This window comes from Gadus morhua, chromosome 16 (assembly GCF_902167405.1).
Source record: "Gadus morhua chromosome 16, gadMor3.0, whole genome shotgun sequence".
Taxonomy (NCBI): domain Eukaryota; kingdom Metazoa; phylum Chordata; class Actinopteri; order Gadiformes; family Gadidae; genus Gadus; species Gadus morhua.
The window spans coordinates 16,171,019-16,186,182 of NC_044063.1; the positions used below are offsets into that span (position 1 = coordinate 16,171,019).

A 15,164-nucleotide genomic window follows, 5' to 3' on the forward strand; every position below is an offset into this window, starting at 1 on the left:
GGACCGCGTCCAAAACGTTGCTTTGATGAAGAATTGATGAGCAGCTGAGTGTCTCCGTTTTGGCCTTCTCCCAAACTCTCTTCCTCCCACAGGTTCTGCGAGGAGATCCCCAACGAGGAGTCGGAGCTCAACAACGACAACTCCTCCAAGAGCAGTGCGGACGCCAGGCCGGACGCCAGCCCCCTGCCCCCGCACAGGAAGCTGCTCCCCAACAGCAGCGTGCTGTCCGGCACCAACGACCCCGGCCTCACGGTGAGTCCACGGCCAAAGGTCCAAACACCAGCCCCATAATCATCTTGACTTTCGATTTAGTTCCACTTCCTATTCCATCTGAGGTTCCCTCCGTCTGAGCCCTGTCAAACTGTGGGGCGGGGTGGTGTCCACCTCAACCAATCGCTAAGCAGATGCAGATTTTCTTCAAAACTTCATTCATAACTCATTCATTCACTAAATTCATAACTATACAGACACTTTAACACTAGAAGCATCGGCACCACTGAACTACTTTTCAACCGCCGCGTTCAATTTGATCCCTTTAAATGCTTTTGTTGTAGTGACAACAAGACACCACTAGATGGTACAGTGTGCTTCACTGCTGCCAGCAGCTGAGGTCGACTCCTGTCTGCTTTTGACAGGCATTGGACAAATAAACTCAGCATGACCTTCCTTCATTATTCATATGCTTGTAATTTACTAGTAAAGTAAAGAAGGGTTTTCCTTTCTAGCAAATCCAAATAGTTTGGAATGCCTCATACAATAGGCTCTTTGAGTTCAATGTATTGTGTATTGTATTTCAGTATTTGGTCTAAAGTTGTTTGGTACGAATGAAGGGCTTACTCGACACTCTCTCTCTCTCCCTCTGTCTCTGTCTCTCCCTCTCTCTCTCTCTCTCTCTCTCTCTCTCTCTCTCTCTCTCTCTCTCTCTCTCTCTCCCTCTGTCTCTCTCTCTCTCTCTCTCTCTCTCTCTCTCTCTCTCTCTCTCTCTCTCTCTCTCTCTCTCTCTCTCTCTCTCTCTCTCTCTGTCTCTCTCTCTCTCTTCTTTCCTATATGTCCCTGTGTCTCTCGCCCAGTTTGACCTGCCGGGAGACGAGTTTGCAGACTGCCTGCCTGAGGGGGAGCTCCTGGGGCTGCCGCTGGCGGCGGACATGAGGGTGGGCCTGGAGGGGGGCCTGCCGGCGGGCCCCGCCCCCTCGCCCTCGCTGGACTTCAACGACAACGACATCCCCACCGAGCTCAGCGACTCCTCGGAGACGCACGACGAAGGTGAGCCCGCCATGTTCCACGGAGAAGGGGCGCTTTAATGACGCGTTGCTTCAGGAGGGGTGCCATATAAATGAAATCCTTTATTAGGATGCCAAGCACAAAGTGCTAAGAAATATTTCCAAACAATGCAATAGGGCCACCAAATGGTGATTTTTTTGTTTTTTTTATTAAACCTTTTTTTTTACCAGGAATAATCGCATTGAGATTCAGAATCTTTTTTACCTGGGAGCTTGACCAAGACAGCATATACTGTAGTTCAATATAAAATATGAAACAGAAAAAGACAATTGGCAATTTAAAATAATCTCAGCATGACCAGCAACGTTTAATGTGCATTTAGTACTCAAATAGTCCTTAATCCTAGTTTTAAACTGTTTAATTTTTGGAATGGAGTCTAATATAAGATGACTCTGCAGTTAATATAAGACATAAGACAAAAGCAGGACATTGAATCATTCAATCCACAATAATAAATAAGGAAGCTCCTGGGACTATGGCATGAAATATCAGCCGTCACAGGACGTTTTTTTTTTCGTATCGCATGCTCCCAGAATGTCGATTGTCCAATCGCAGGGCCGAACGCGCGCGAGGCTACCCAAAATCCCTGGCCCTTGATTGGCTAGAACAGCGGCAGGTGACCAAAGCACCGCAGGTTCTCTTGACACACAGGCGCACATTTGACCAGGCCCGGCCCGAGGATTGAGAAGCGAGAACCTGAGTGAGCAGGTGGCTTCCAGAAGAAGAGAGACTGGCCGGTCATTACCAGAGACCCCACGAGCTCCCAGCCAGCAAGATGGTGCTGTGGGAACCCACACACGGGCGTCGATCACGAGGGCGTCCCATACCAACATACGTGCACTGAGGAAAGATGTAGCAGCAGAAAACACAGCTATCCAGCTGCATGGAGGATCAAGAAGATTTGAAACCCCGCTGGAGGAGTCGTCCCAGGACGGCCTGGAGAGAGGAGCTTCGGACTTGATGTTTGGGTGCATTATCTCCCACTGTAGACAATGGGAGATAATGCCTGAGCCCCCAGACTTTGCCGATGGTTCTTCAGAGTGCTTCTGTTATGTCCTTCCAAAGTTCTCGTAAATGAGCACAAGTAGGGAGACCGCAGCACTTCTCCTAATCAACTCTCCACCGTGAGACCGTTATTGTGTTCCATGGATTTTTTCCCATGGTGTAATTGGTGGGAACGACTCTTGGTCCACTCTCACTGAACCCAAAAAAACCGTAGCCAGAAGTGCATGTAGTGATTCAACCATCTCAACTCGATCTCCAACCTACACTTCAAACTTGGTATATCGTTAATAGAACAAAACTTTCATCCAAGCCAGTTCCTAGAACGGCGTTCCCAAAATCGTTATATGGTCTATAACCGTGTGAATCCAGATCTTCGGTAATACTGTGGTAATAAATGAAGGTTTAACATTTATAGAAGCAATATATCAAAATCGAATAATTTGATTTATATTAATAAAAAATATTAATTAATATCTGAATATTAAAAATGTATAGCTTTTAATAAAAAATAAAAAAGTGTTACTTGTGGTCACTATTGGAACACATCTGCGTCATCTCACAGCTTCAAAATTGGTATAGCGTTAATAGACAATTGACTGAAGTTGCAGACTTTGGACGGCCATATTTTCTGACCCCTTTCTTCTACAGTCATGAAATCCTGTAGACATATGTCTCTCCTAATGTTGAGCGCATCTTCCTAGGAAAACAAGAACCTGAAACAAAATTAGCCCAATCAATGTTAGGTGACAAAAGGTGGGGTTAACTTCAGTCAATCATCACCAAACTCTGTGTACTTAAAGAAGCAAAGGTTGAGGTTAACCAGGCTAAAGTTCATCAAAAAAGGCCAATAGGGGGCGCTAAAGTGATAAATTAAAAACTTTAAAAACTCATAACTCCTCAGTCTCAGTTCGGCCATCACCAGATCCAAGCTGAGGCAATTCCAGCGTATGTAAGCAAAATAAATCTTAATTATCTGGGTATGGTCTGCGTCAGGGTCTTAATAGTCCGTCGGGGTCTTAATGGTCTATCAGGGTCTTGGTCTGCTTTAGGCTTGGCACCCGTAAAATGCTGCGTGCAGCTTTAATTATTATTGCTATTAGGACATTTAGCTTGCAGACGCTTTTAACCTAAATGACTTACAGTGAGTGGAGATAAATGTTGCTGAGGGGCAGGTTGTTGGTAAGCATATTCATCAGTGATGCCTAGACGGAGGCTGTGGACATTGGCAATCAAACCAAAACCTTTCAGCTACCAACTGGACTAACCCCCCACCCATATAGAAACAAGCTCATTGGTTGGTCGACTATGAAAGGTAACATCTTTGTGTGTGTGTGTGTGTGTGTGTGTGTGTGTGTGTGTGTGTGTGTGTGTGTGCGTGTGCGTGTGCGTGTGCGTGTGTGTGTGTGTCAGGTGAGGTGCAGGCCTTCCACGAGGACCTGCACGGCCGACAGTACATCAACGAGGTGTACAAGTTCAGCGTGGACAAGCTGTACCACATCCTGTTCACCGAGTCCCAGTTCATGAGCGACTTCATGGAGCAACGCCGCTTCTCCGGTCAGAACTTCATCCTCATCCTGTGTTCATGAACTCTTGCTCAAAAGAAATGTCTTCTCTGAATTCAAGTTAAAGGTGACATACTGTATAATACCACCAGGTGTGAGTGTGATTAGCCGCTACAAGCCGTTTTGAAAATCTGCCTCTTCTGACATCACAAGTCCACAAAGATGTATGAAAAATAGATGAGCAACGTTTGCTGCAGTCGACTGGGTAGGCTGGTAGACTGATCTATCCAGCACACATCTAGGTGGACCCGCCCACAGTTTATGTCAGAAGAGGCAGATTTTCAAAATGCCCCCCCCCCCCCCCCCCCCCTCCCCGGTGTCTCCTCTGCAGAGGTGGTGTACCATCCGTGGAAGAAGGACGAGGCGGGGAACCAGACCCGGGACATCATGTACACCATCTCTCTGTCCAACCCTCTGGCTCCCAAGACGGCCACTGTCACGGAGACGCAGGTGGGTCCACCTGCTCCGTCCTCTCCGTTGACAGCCAAACCAACCCCCCTCTAAAATGTGGTAGAGACTGCTATGCTCCCTCATTGGTCCCAAAGTCTTTCCAATGACAGCTTGCCACAAAAAATGTAATAGTCTGCTCCTATCAGTCGGTAATGTTGTTGACTTTATTCATCTCAAAGTCCCTCAAATGACGATATCATAGGAAAACTCTTCACTCAAACTTCCAATAACTGTTACAGGTCTTCAGGTTAGGGTTGGGATTAAGTCCCATGGATTAGCCCTGTGTTTCCTGATTAACCCTTTGTTTCCTTTTGTTTTGGGGCCAGACTCTGTATAAGGCCAGCCAGGAGAGCGAGTGTTACATCATCGACGCGGAAGTCATCACGCACGACGTCCCCTACCATGACTACTTCTACACCCTCAACCGCTACATGATCACCAGGGTGGCCAAGAACAAGTGCCGGCTGAGGTAAGCACAGTGGAGGGGTGGTGCTGCTTATTTCACATAGCTGTGTCTGTGTGTGTGTGTGTGTGTGTGTGTGTGTGTGTGTGTGTGTGTGTGTGTGTGTGTGTGCGTGTGCGTGTGCGTGTGTGTGTGTGTGTGTTGGAGCATGGAATCCAGCGTCATGACTGGGAAACATGTTATGTGTTTGCTTTGGAGCATAACAACCAACTCACACTACAGAGGTATTCCACTACCGTTGATAGGTTAACCCTATCGGTTCTTTATTTGAATCGACTGAGCTTGGATTTTGATATTGGTCTTTTCATTATTCTCTGTGTGTCTCCTTTCCTCTCTCACCCTGCAGGGTGTCGACGGAGCTGTGCTACAGGAAGCAGCCGTGGGGGCTGGTGAAGGGTTTCATTGAGAAGAACTTCTGGAGCGGCTTGGACGAGAATTTCCGCCATCTTGGTAAGGATCGGTGTGTCGCTGATGTTTAGTTATCATTTTTTCTGAGCCACATTTGATTGGGATATCAAAGTAGACTTTATCACAGGATTTATCCTTGTTATTGGCCAGATAGAAGCTAAGAATCAAGGAATCTCAGTGACCTAGAACATCTTCTGTTCTGTTGTAGAAGGGCATAGAGGCGCACTCTTTTGACTGCTTGATTCCTTATCCCGGTGTGTTTTGGGTGAGTTTTCACTGCTGTGTGATAGAGTTAGTGCGTGTCGTTTGAGTCCCTTCCCAACCCGGGCATATAGGACAGCCGTGACGTTGGTAAGTCTGGGCTGTAAGTCTCTCAAGACAAACGAGACGCATGGACTGTTTTTATAAATCCTCCAGCCTACACCTCTGAGTGTGGCCGGGTTAACCCCCAATCCCCCTGGTATCTTGATTGTTCCAAAATCCTTATATCTGGTTCAGAACCTGGATCCTTTGTTGGGTCACCGGTCAGGGCGCGTAGCATTTCAGTCCTGATCGCAGCAACCCAGGTTCGATTCCTGCCCGTGGTCCTTTGCTGCATGTCCTCCCCTCCATCTCCCAGGCCTTCCTCTCCATCTCCCTTTATAATTATAATTAATCGTTAAAAAAATTTGATCTGGATCCGCTTCCTCTAAAAGTGCGTGGCTACCTAAAGTACAGACCTGATCGTTTTTTTTAAAAACGATCTGCCCCGGCCACTCGCCCCTCCGGAACCCCCACCCCCGCCTGACCCCCTCCCGCCCTCCCCTCCAGAGATGAGGCTGTCCAAGGCGGAGGAGGAGCTGCTCAGCGAGTCCCTCCGGCCCTCGCCCAAGGCCAAGGTGGGGAAGGGCGCGGCGGCACGGCGCCGGCAGCGGCCGCTGGTCCACCTGCTGGGCCTGGATGAGGCGCTCGGCCCCGTGACCACGCCCGCCGCCGCCGACGTCCTCCACCGCATCAAGCAGGTGGCGGGCTCCACCCAGACGCGGCGCCAGAGCCCCCAGCACCACCACCTCCCCCACCTGCCCCACCTGCTGCCCAGTGGGCTGGCCCTCTACAGCGTCTCCAAGCTGCTGGTCGTTATCAGCTTCGTGTGAGTCTCCCCCGGCACGCACACATGCGCGCACTTGCACACACACACTTGCACACACACACACACACACAGACACACACTCAATTGATCCAGTGAAAAAGCCTCCCTTTTATAGTTTGTGAAACCGAAATTGGGAAACAGAAGCAGGATGTTATTAGGCTGACCGTACGTCACCTTACAGCCGAAGCAATTCCACTCCATCATCAATCTTAGTTCCTAATGTGTCTTGTAATGTTACGTGCACCTCGAGTGTAACGCCCCCTTCCTCTCTCTCTCTCTCTCTCCCTCTCGCTCTCTCTCTCTCTCTTTTCCCTCTCGCTCGCTCTTCTCTTCCTTCCATCGCCCTCCGTAGGATCTGTCTCAGGTACATATTTCAGTGGCTAATTACTTAGCGTCACAGGGTTCATTCTGTTTGGGATTTACGAGGACAGCACTTACAGAGCCATACCGGGCGTCATTTAACGAGGCTCGTTAAGGTGATGTACACACCGCGGGGTCTCTGGGTAATTAGCTCCGCCTCTTTCCCCCTTCAGCTTGGTTCTGCTGGTGCTTCTCAATGCCATGCTGTTCTACAAGCTGTGGAGGCTGGAGTACTCGGCCCAGTCACTGCCCACCTGGCAGGGCCTGCGACTCCATGAAAGGTAGGAGGAGGAGCCCTTCATGCTAATGCATCTGGGTCTTTCATTTGTTTGCTGTGTTAAACGGTCGGTATCATCACATGCACACGCTCACATCTGTATACACCCGCACACGTTCACAGACATACATGTGCACATTCACACACAGTCCGTTCACACATTCACATATCTCCAGATGTGTGCACATCTGGACTCTCAGCCGCCTCGATCTGAATTCAGTAGAACCCGACAAATTCCTAACCACAATCTCACAATGAAATGCTTCGTCAGCCTTGTCCTAATGATATTAATTTTTCGTGTGTGTGTGTGTGTGTGTGTGTGTGTGTGTGTGTGTGTGTGTGTGTGTGTGTGTGTGTGTGTGTGTGTGTGTGTGTGTGTGTGTGTGTGTGTGTGTGTCCAGTAAACTGCCTCAGACCCAGGTAGAGTGGGCACAGCTCCTGGAGTCCCAGCAGCACTTCCACGATGCTGAGCTGCAGAAGTGGAGAGAGATCATCAAGTCTTCGGTGGTGCTACTTGACCAGGTACCCGAGCACAGAGCCCCCCCTGTTCACAAACCACTACTCCTTCAGCTTTTAGCTTTAAAGTCAACAGTAGATCCATGGCTTTATAGTTTAGATCTAAGATGAGGCCTTCGGCCATTGCTTATTGTATGAAATTCTAAACAATGGCTTATTAGTGTACATATGTAAACATATGTCCCATATATATAGCATATGTCTCAGTGTGGGGACCTGTTTACATTACAAACGTGAACTTGAATCAAGTACAAGCAACCCTTGTGTCATACTGTTTTAGATATACAAAACATTGTTAATTCTGATTATGATTTATAAAGCATAATGATGATTCAATGCAACAATGCTTCCTTGCTCTGCCTATATGTCTAGCAATCTCTCTCTGCTCTCTTATCTATTTCTCCTCTCAATCTTTCTCTCCCCTCCTCTCTATCGCTATCTCTCCTCATCCTCATCCTCTCTTTCTCTCTCTCTCTCTCTCTCTCTCTCTCTCTCTCTCTCTCTCTCTCTCTCTCTCTCTCTCTCTCTCTCTCTCTCTCTCTCACTCTCTCTCCAATTCTCACTCCCTATTTATCCCTCTCTCTCTCTCTCTCTCTCTCTCCCTGTGCTCTCCCAGATGAAGGACTCTCTACTGAACCTGCAGCGAGGCATCGGGTTAAGGGACTACAGCTCGGAGGCGGAGGAGAAGCGTAGTCGATACCACTGACGCGCCGCCCCCCTCCCGGCCCCGCCCCCCTCTCGCCCCCCTCGCTAGGCCCCGAGGGCATGGGTTACCCTGACCCGATATAGGACCGGTTCTGTCGGTGGACCAGCACACAGGCCGCGGCAACGGGACAGACATGGGAAAGGGCGGGACCAGAGGCCGGCCAGGGGTTCCAATCAGAGACCACCCAGTGGGAGATGGAGGCTCACAATTGAGAGCCCCTCCCCTCCCCCTCCTACAGGTCAGAGTTCACAGTCCCCCCCCCATCCCCAACGCAGGCATGTGTGGCACAAAGTGGTCTCTCCCCCCCTCCCCATCAGCACTGCGGCATTGTGGGAAGGCGCCGGGTTCGGCTGTACACCCGTGACAACACAGTCGTGACGCCTACTTCCTGCTCTGCTCTTCTACTTTTTGTGTGCGTGCGTTGTCGTGGTTTTCTTTTCATTAAAGAACATACTGCTGGAAGCCAATGGCTATGGGAAAAGAGAGAGAGTGAGAGGGAGAGAGAAGGAAAACTGCTGCATGCCTATTGAGCTTTACTTGGCTCCTCCCTCGATTGAGTGTTACCATGGCTCAGGGCTAACACAATATAAAATGAGAAGAGCAGAACAAGAGCAGAGCCAGTCAAGGAGATGATGGGTCCTTTCAAAAGTATTATGGGCTTTCTACAATCTTTAGACTGTTCCAAACCAATTCTACCCCTAGAGGTTCTCGCTGCAGTGTCCCTTTTATTTTAGGGTTTGTTTGTTTTTGTTGGGGGTTTATTTTTTTCCTTTCAACTCCAGGCCAGTAGAGTGTGCTGCAGAGCCAGGTTTATTGTCAGAGGGACAGAAAGATGTACGTTTTAGTATTGTAGAAGGTATCTCAGTTCCGCTTATCAATCCCTACTGCCTTGTTTGAGCCTGGGCCCCGTACGGTCTATATTAAGGGCTGGTTCCCTGTATAGCCGGGGCCGAGGTGGTTGTGTTCAAATATTTATACTGAGATCCTTTTAGGTTTCACTTTTAGACTGAATGTATTGGCTGCAGAGACGCTTTATCGGTTTGCATTGTTTTATCGTTTTAGTTAGTTTCACAATCCAAAACAAACTACAGGAACGCTCCTGTTTAGTTGCTGAACGGATCACTAAACAGGAACTAGGATTTTTTTAAATTTTATTTTATAAACAATTCATACAGATATCTTTTCACAATCATGTTCTTAGGTCCTAGGTTATTTTCTAATATTTTGACTGAATCCTGACGTTAGGCCGAGTTGCATTTCTATGATCTGCGCCCGCGTTAGCAGAGCGCCAGCGCCAGACCAAGTGGCTTGAGATCGCACGCTTGTCTCCGCCGCACCCCTCTTCCCAGAGAAGAGGTCGTATGCGGACGGCAACATCTGAATTCATCTTGTTATTAGATTGGCTGAAAGGGATATTACAGCCGGTCAAGCTGGGGAGGGGACCTGTGTTTTATTACTAAACTGTGATTATATCTCTATAATATGTTGTAAATTAGAAAGAATTCTATGGATATATTTGAAATATATACCTATATTTCATTATTTAATATATTTCCAAATATATAAACATGACTTATATTTATTGTTAATTTATGTATATAGGAAAGCTATCAAGAGTTCTAGACCAGTTAAAGAATTTCTAACATTAAAGTGGTCTCTTTTGAGGTGCATGCCAGATATGTCTGTGACATGTCTAGTGTGCACGTTTGTCTGTGTATTTGCTTGAGCGTGCGTGTGTGTCTACCTGTGTGTCTACTTGTGTGTTTGTGTGTGTGCGCGTGTGCGTGTGTATGTGTGTGTGTGTGTGTGTGTGTTATATGTAACATTTGTATCATTCCACACTGGTATGTCTCTGGATAATTCATTACTGGCACATGTAGCCAAATTGCCTTTGGATGCAGCCTTGCAGTAGCCCTGACCAGGCTATGGTTTACAGTCAAAGAGTTTTGTTCCAAAATGGAGATGTCCTCTATATATCGAAGGGCGCATCGGAGCAGGCAACTACTGTCGAAACATTGCTGATTGCAAAAGAAAGGAAAAATCACTATTTGTAATCGCGCTTTATGCTTATATAAACCTTTAAAATCAATATACCTTCAGGTACTTCTTTTGCTTTTAGCACTAAAAATGGCTACGCTGCATTTTGGAAATAAACTCTTCAATCAGCCCCTACGGGTCACTTCCTGTCCACACCAGTACCATGTTGGGGCATTTTCCAATGAAAAAGCTCACTAACTACATGAGTGATAATATTCTTTCTTAGCCGTTTTAAAAACGGTCTGTCTTGGATGGATGGACGGATGCGACGAGAGCATGAGATGGAATGTAACCACATAGAATATGTACTCTTCACAAAATGTCATTCAATTCAATTGTCTATGGTGTATGAGGAGCATGGGAAAGGGGTTTGGGCAATACCCCAAGGGAAGCTATTTCAGCCCAAGAAGTCTCTCAGCCAAGGAGGAGTTCCAACCTTCTGAAACCTTCCTGGTATTACAAAATAACTAAAAAGAAACGCACTTTATGGATAGTCCAAAAGTAAAAATGAAAGAGAGTTGGGAGTGTATATAGATTAGAGATGAATGCAGTGCTAGGGAGCTCAGCCCCAATGTATCATCATAGATAATACCACAAACGTACACAATCAAAAGTCTGATTCATTTGCTTTTGGCTGTTCAATTCTTAGTTGTTTTAATTATTTGCCCATGTTCTAATATTGTAATAACTATATTCTTAAAATTCAGTTTTATTCTTCCAAAAATAGATTGGTTTCACAAAGTTACTTGTGAACTGCCTGATAATATTGAACAGGTCCAAATGGCACCCTTTGGGATATCAACCTGGGTCGCGGTGGGAGGGGGAGGAGGCAGGAGGAGAGCCTGAGTTAATGACACCATTGTTGTATAGTGCCTGCCACAGTCATGTTACTGAATGAATGAATGAAACCAGTGAACGCATGCTTCAGGGCTGAACCCCTTTGGTGGGCTTCTGTTTTAAATTGTATTTTAACACGGCAGTTACAATCTGTGAATGACGCTGATCTACGAACAAGAGAGTGTATAGAAATATAGAAATCCCCTTCACAAACATGCTTGAAGGCATGTTTCATTATTTTATAAATATAAATATATATATATATATATATATATATATATATATATATATATATATATATATATATATATATATATATATAATAAAATTGAAATGCTTTGCCAGTTTGTTTCACAGTGTAAGAACATATATTTTTTCAATTGCTTGATCGGTCACTCTAAGAAGCTAAAGAATCATTCCCTTTAGATAAAATGTGGTTGTCCACAGTTGGATAATAAGTATAATACTTTCTGTCCTTCAGGGTTTTAAAATGGGTTGGTTTAATTTATTTCGCCAGCTGGGTTCTATTTTCTAGACCATGCTGTCAAACCATCGATTGAAGTACTGATATGACATAAAGTATTACATTAAGACTGTGACATGTGTGCTGAAAATGCTGCTGTATATGTACAAAAAACCAGCCAATCGGAATAAAGCAAGAATATTGTATCCATGACTCTATTACATGTGACCTAGTAGGAAAGACACATGGTATATCTTCATGCGCGGGGAGATGGATTTTTGCATTCTAATAAATGTCCCTTAGCTTGCTATGTTCCTCATTGTAAATTGCACATTGGATAATCCCAGATGTAAATTTATGATTTCATGAAATGTGTATTTTTTTTCTTCTTTCTTTGGCTCTGTTATTCCCTATCTCTTACTTTCTGCTGAGTAGTGTCACACACAATGGTAAGAGAGCTCTGAAGGGACCACCACAGTGGTGCATCCAAGACAACCCATTCCGATACCAGTGCCATGGTTTCATGGCTGGCCCTTCCACAACTTGTACGCACCACTGAAACTAAATTGGGGAATTTCAAAGATAACCGCTGAAATTGTCACTCACATACAACACAGCTCCGGCAACCTTTGGTTTGCCAACACGATAACAAAGACACACCTACCTTTAGGAACATTACCAACCAATCCTGGCAAACTGCAAATGCTGTTTCTCTCAGCGGATTTCAACAACAAAAGGTGTCGTTGAGCTGGATAAATAATTCTACTGTATGTTTGTTTGTTTATTTGTTTCTTTAGAGTCTGTTTGGATGTCTAGAGAGAACTGTAGTGACTTTATACATGATGTGTATACTATGTTGTGTATATCTGCGGTGTACACTCCACACACTGACAAAAAGTACCCAATCCGCGCTGTGCGCAGGTTCTGACTCACCGATGACTTTGCCTACTAGGGACTATGATGGAGGTGGCTTTCTCATTCATGTGGAGTAAGGGCGGGACACGGGAATTAAAGAATATATATATATATTGAAAATGATCTGTGTGTCAGGTGATTCTGTGTCCTAAATACAGAGTGTGTGTGTGTGTGTGTGATCGGTCAACGCTGTCAACAGGACTGGTAGTATTGAGCATAATCTGTTATTGAAGGATTGAACCATTGTGTTAATAATTAATCATATTGGTATAAACATTTTGGATAGTGTTACCCCACTGCCAAACTTGGACTCAAACAACAAAACTTCTGTCACGTTCTCCTCATCTCTGCTGAAAATGTGTAGATCTTTTTGTATGAAAACTATCTAGGGAGGGAATGGTTTGTGGAAGAGGTTACAACTCAATAGGACAACCAGATACAAAATCCAATATTATTTTTTTGCTGCACTTTTTCCAACTAAAACGGATATCAAAGGATCATAAAATATGCATGTCCATCACTAGAAGCTTGTAACCTGGGGACATGGGACCCCACTCAAAGCATGAGAAACTAGGAAAAGAACAGGCAAGAACTTTGTGCGAGCTTGTCTGTAGGTTTATGTTAATAATACAGGACTTAAAAACGAAACAGAAAACGAATATGGCCTCACAATCGCAATGGCCTCTGAAATAAATTGAACATTGTCACGTAGAGCCTCTAGGAATTAGAGAAAAGGAAAAAAACATGTTATGCATGTTAATAGTTAAGTCAATCAGGAGTTTCAGTTTCTAGAGGTCCAGCCTCCTCCAGCTGCTCCTCTAACAATGCCTCATACTGTATTTCAGTATGTTATTATTGTAGAGCGATGTTAAGGACAGTACTGGTTCCCATGTGAGCAGCTTGAGCAGCTTTGATAGCTGAGTCAGCAGCAGGGAAAATACAACTCTGAAGGAGGAGCCAGACACCAGCACCTGCCAGGGTGCAGTCGAGGCGTGGGTTGGGTCTCCTGTAGGCCTCGGAGGAGGATGTATGGATGGAGGGTACGGTGAGTCTCCAAGACCTTTCTAACCTGCACTTCATGCTCGCTCAGAAAACACAATAGATGGTCTCTCAAAAACGCCACAAAGAACAGGTAAACCCTGCAGTTATTGCATCCGAATTACATCACTGATCATTGTGTTGTGACATCACAAAAGAGCAACTGGTGGGAGTGTGCTGGTTGTGGTAAGTTAAAGAGCAAGTGATGGTATGTTCAAATGCAACCCAAAGTCTGTGCTGGATAGATGAGCCACGTTTACTTCAGTCCAATGGGTAGGCTGGCAGACTGATCTATCCAGCACACATCTAGATGGACACGCCAACTTGTGATGTCATAAGGGGCAGATTTTCGAAACGGCTTCTAAGGTAATTACATTACTTCCATCCAATTAGCTTCCCTTTTTCATTCATTGCAAAAAAAAATTGAAAGTTAAACCCGCTATTAACAATGAACTATTATGAGATTTCAAGCGGTTCATTGGAATTTCTATGCATAAATGCATACACATAACATTGTTCCCGAATCACGAATGTATTGATTACAAATCTTCCTATTTGTATGATGTGGTAAAAAAAACCTGATTTCCAATAATCATTTGTTTTCCCTGCAAATGACCAACTGTCCTGGCTGATCCACAGGGGCGAGGTCTCCACTGTGAGCGCAACCAGGGGGGATGGGCTCTTCTCAATTAATGTATAAAAAGAACGCTATACGGGCTTCCGGGTTGCACTCTAAACATCCAATGAGAGTCGAGGGTGAAATTGCTGGGGCCGGATCAGAACCAAGTGAATCTCTCCCTGTGATGGCCACTGGCGGTGGGCGGAGCCTCGTCCTATGTTTGACAGCTATACATAATAACGTATAGCGCATAGTGTGAGGAAAACCATGCTGCTCCTAGGTTACAATGCCACCAGCGATGGAACGATGCGTATGACGACTCCTCGTTGATTTAAAGAAACATAAAACAACAGTGTATACCACCATGTTGTAAATAGCCAGGACATCTTTCTTACTGCGTCGATTGAAAATGCACCGCGCGTTCTCCTTCCCCATCACCGTTGAACGAAGTCGCACCAAGGACCGTCTGGAGGCGAGCCTTGCCGGGATATGCGAGTTGGAGCTCCGCAAGCAGAGGCAGGAATGCCTGGTCCTTGGGGCGCTAGCCCTTGGGGACTCCATGCCCCAGAATTCATACAAGAGTGATATGGCATGTTTCAGCAACTGGGGCCAGGAAAACTTGACATTGAGGCGTCAACTGGTAAGTTTGAATGGTTGATTAGTTTGCTCTTTTTCTTTTTTACAAACATAGTTTATATTAGGCAGCTTTGTCGTTTAAGTAGGCTACATTCAACACTCGAGTATTATAATACAAATGGTAGGCTAAGTGCCCCCAATCAGCCTGACCGTTAAACGACACTGGGCTTAGGGTCTTGGGGTCTTTTGTGTGTAAGCGAAGAAGTTGCTTGCCTGGATTCAAAGCTCTCCATCTGAAAGGATGCGATGCGTGTCTACCCCATTAGATTTACGCCTGTGGAACCGCGTTAGGGGGTGGAGCCCCCGTCCTTAGTGGCGTAAGCCTCTTTAATAGCCCATTGTTCCCTAAACATGGGCTTTTACTCATTTTACTACTTAACCAGCACTTATTAATGTCCTCTTCAGATCATAAATAACGTACATTAATCGTGGTCATCAAGTTATGCTTTTAGGTTAAACTTA

General features: G+C 45.6%; 2 protein-coding genes across 13 annotated transcripts in view; both read left to right on the forward strand.

Annotated features, from left to right (window-relative positions):
• gramd1bb (GRAM domain containing 1Bb) overlaps window positions 1-10,324 on the forward strand; it is a 41,162-nt gene extending 30,838 nt beyond the window's left edge. For 9 of the 12 annotated variants that reach the window (XM_030381182.1, XM_030381177.1, XM_030381171.1 and 6 more), the window contains 11 exons: window positions 93-252; window positions 1,071-1,263; window positions 3,697-3,840; window positions 4,180-4,298; window positions 4,625-4,767; window positions 5,108-5,211; window positions 5,980-6,298; window positions 6,651-6,662; window positions 6,832-6,939; window positions 7,337-7,457; window positions 8,068-10,324. In XM_030381182.1, the coding sequence (XP_030237042.1) occupies window positions 93-252; window positions 1,071-1,263; window positions 3,697-3,840; window positions 4,180-4,298; window positions 4,625-4,767; window positions 5,108-5,211; window positions 5,980-6,298; window positions 6,651-6,662; window positions 6,832-6,939; window positions 7,337-7,457; window positions 8,068-8,157 (1,513 nt within the window). In that variant the 3' untranslated portion in view covers window positions 8,158-10,324. The remainder of the gene's footprint in view (window positions 1-92; window positions 253-1,070; window positions 1,264-3,696; window positions 3,841-4,179; window positions 4,299-4,624; window positions 4,768-5,107; window positions 5,212-5,979; window positions 6,299-6,650; window positions 6,663-6,831; window positions 6,940-7,336; window positions 7,458-8,067) is intronic. The other 3 variants (XM_030381172.1, XM_030381176.1, XM_030381181.1) reach the window with 1 other exon arrangement.
• A 3,884-nt stretch (window positions 10,325-14,208) lies between these two features.
• The window catches only part of LOC115561267 (dapper homolog 3), a 12,149-nt gene continuing 11,193 nt past the window's right edge, over window positions 14,209-15,164 (forward strand). Inside the window, exon 1 of the mRNA XM_030381185.1 lies at window positions 14,209-14,706. Within this exon, the coding sequence (XP_030237045.1) occupies window positions 14,476-14,706 (231 nt within the window). The 5' untranslated portion in view covers window positions 14,209-14,475. The remainder of the gene's footprint in view (window positions 14,707-15,164) is intronic.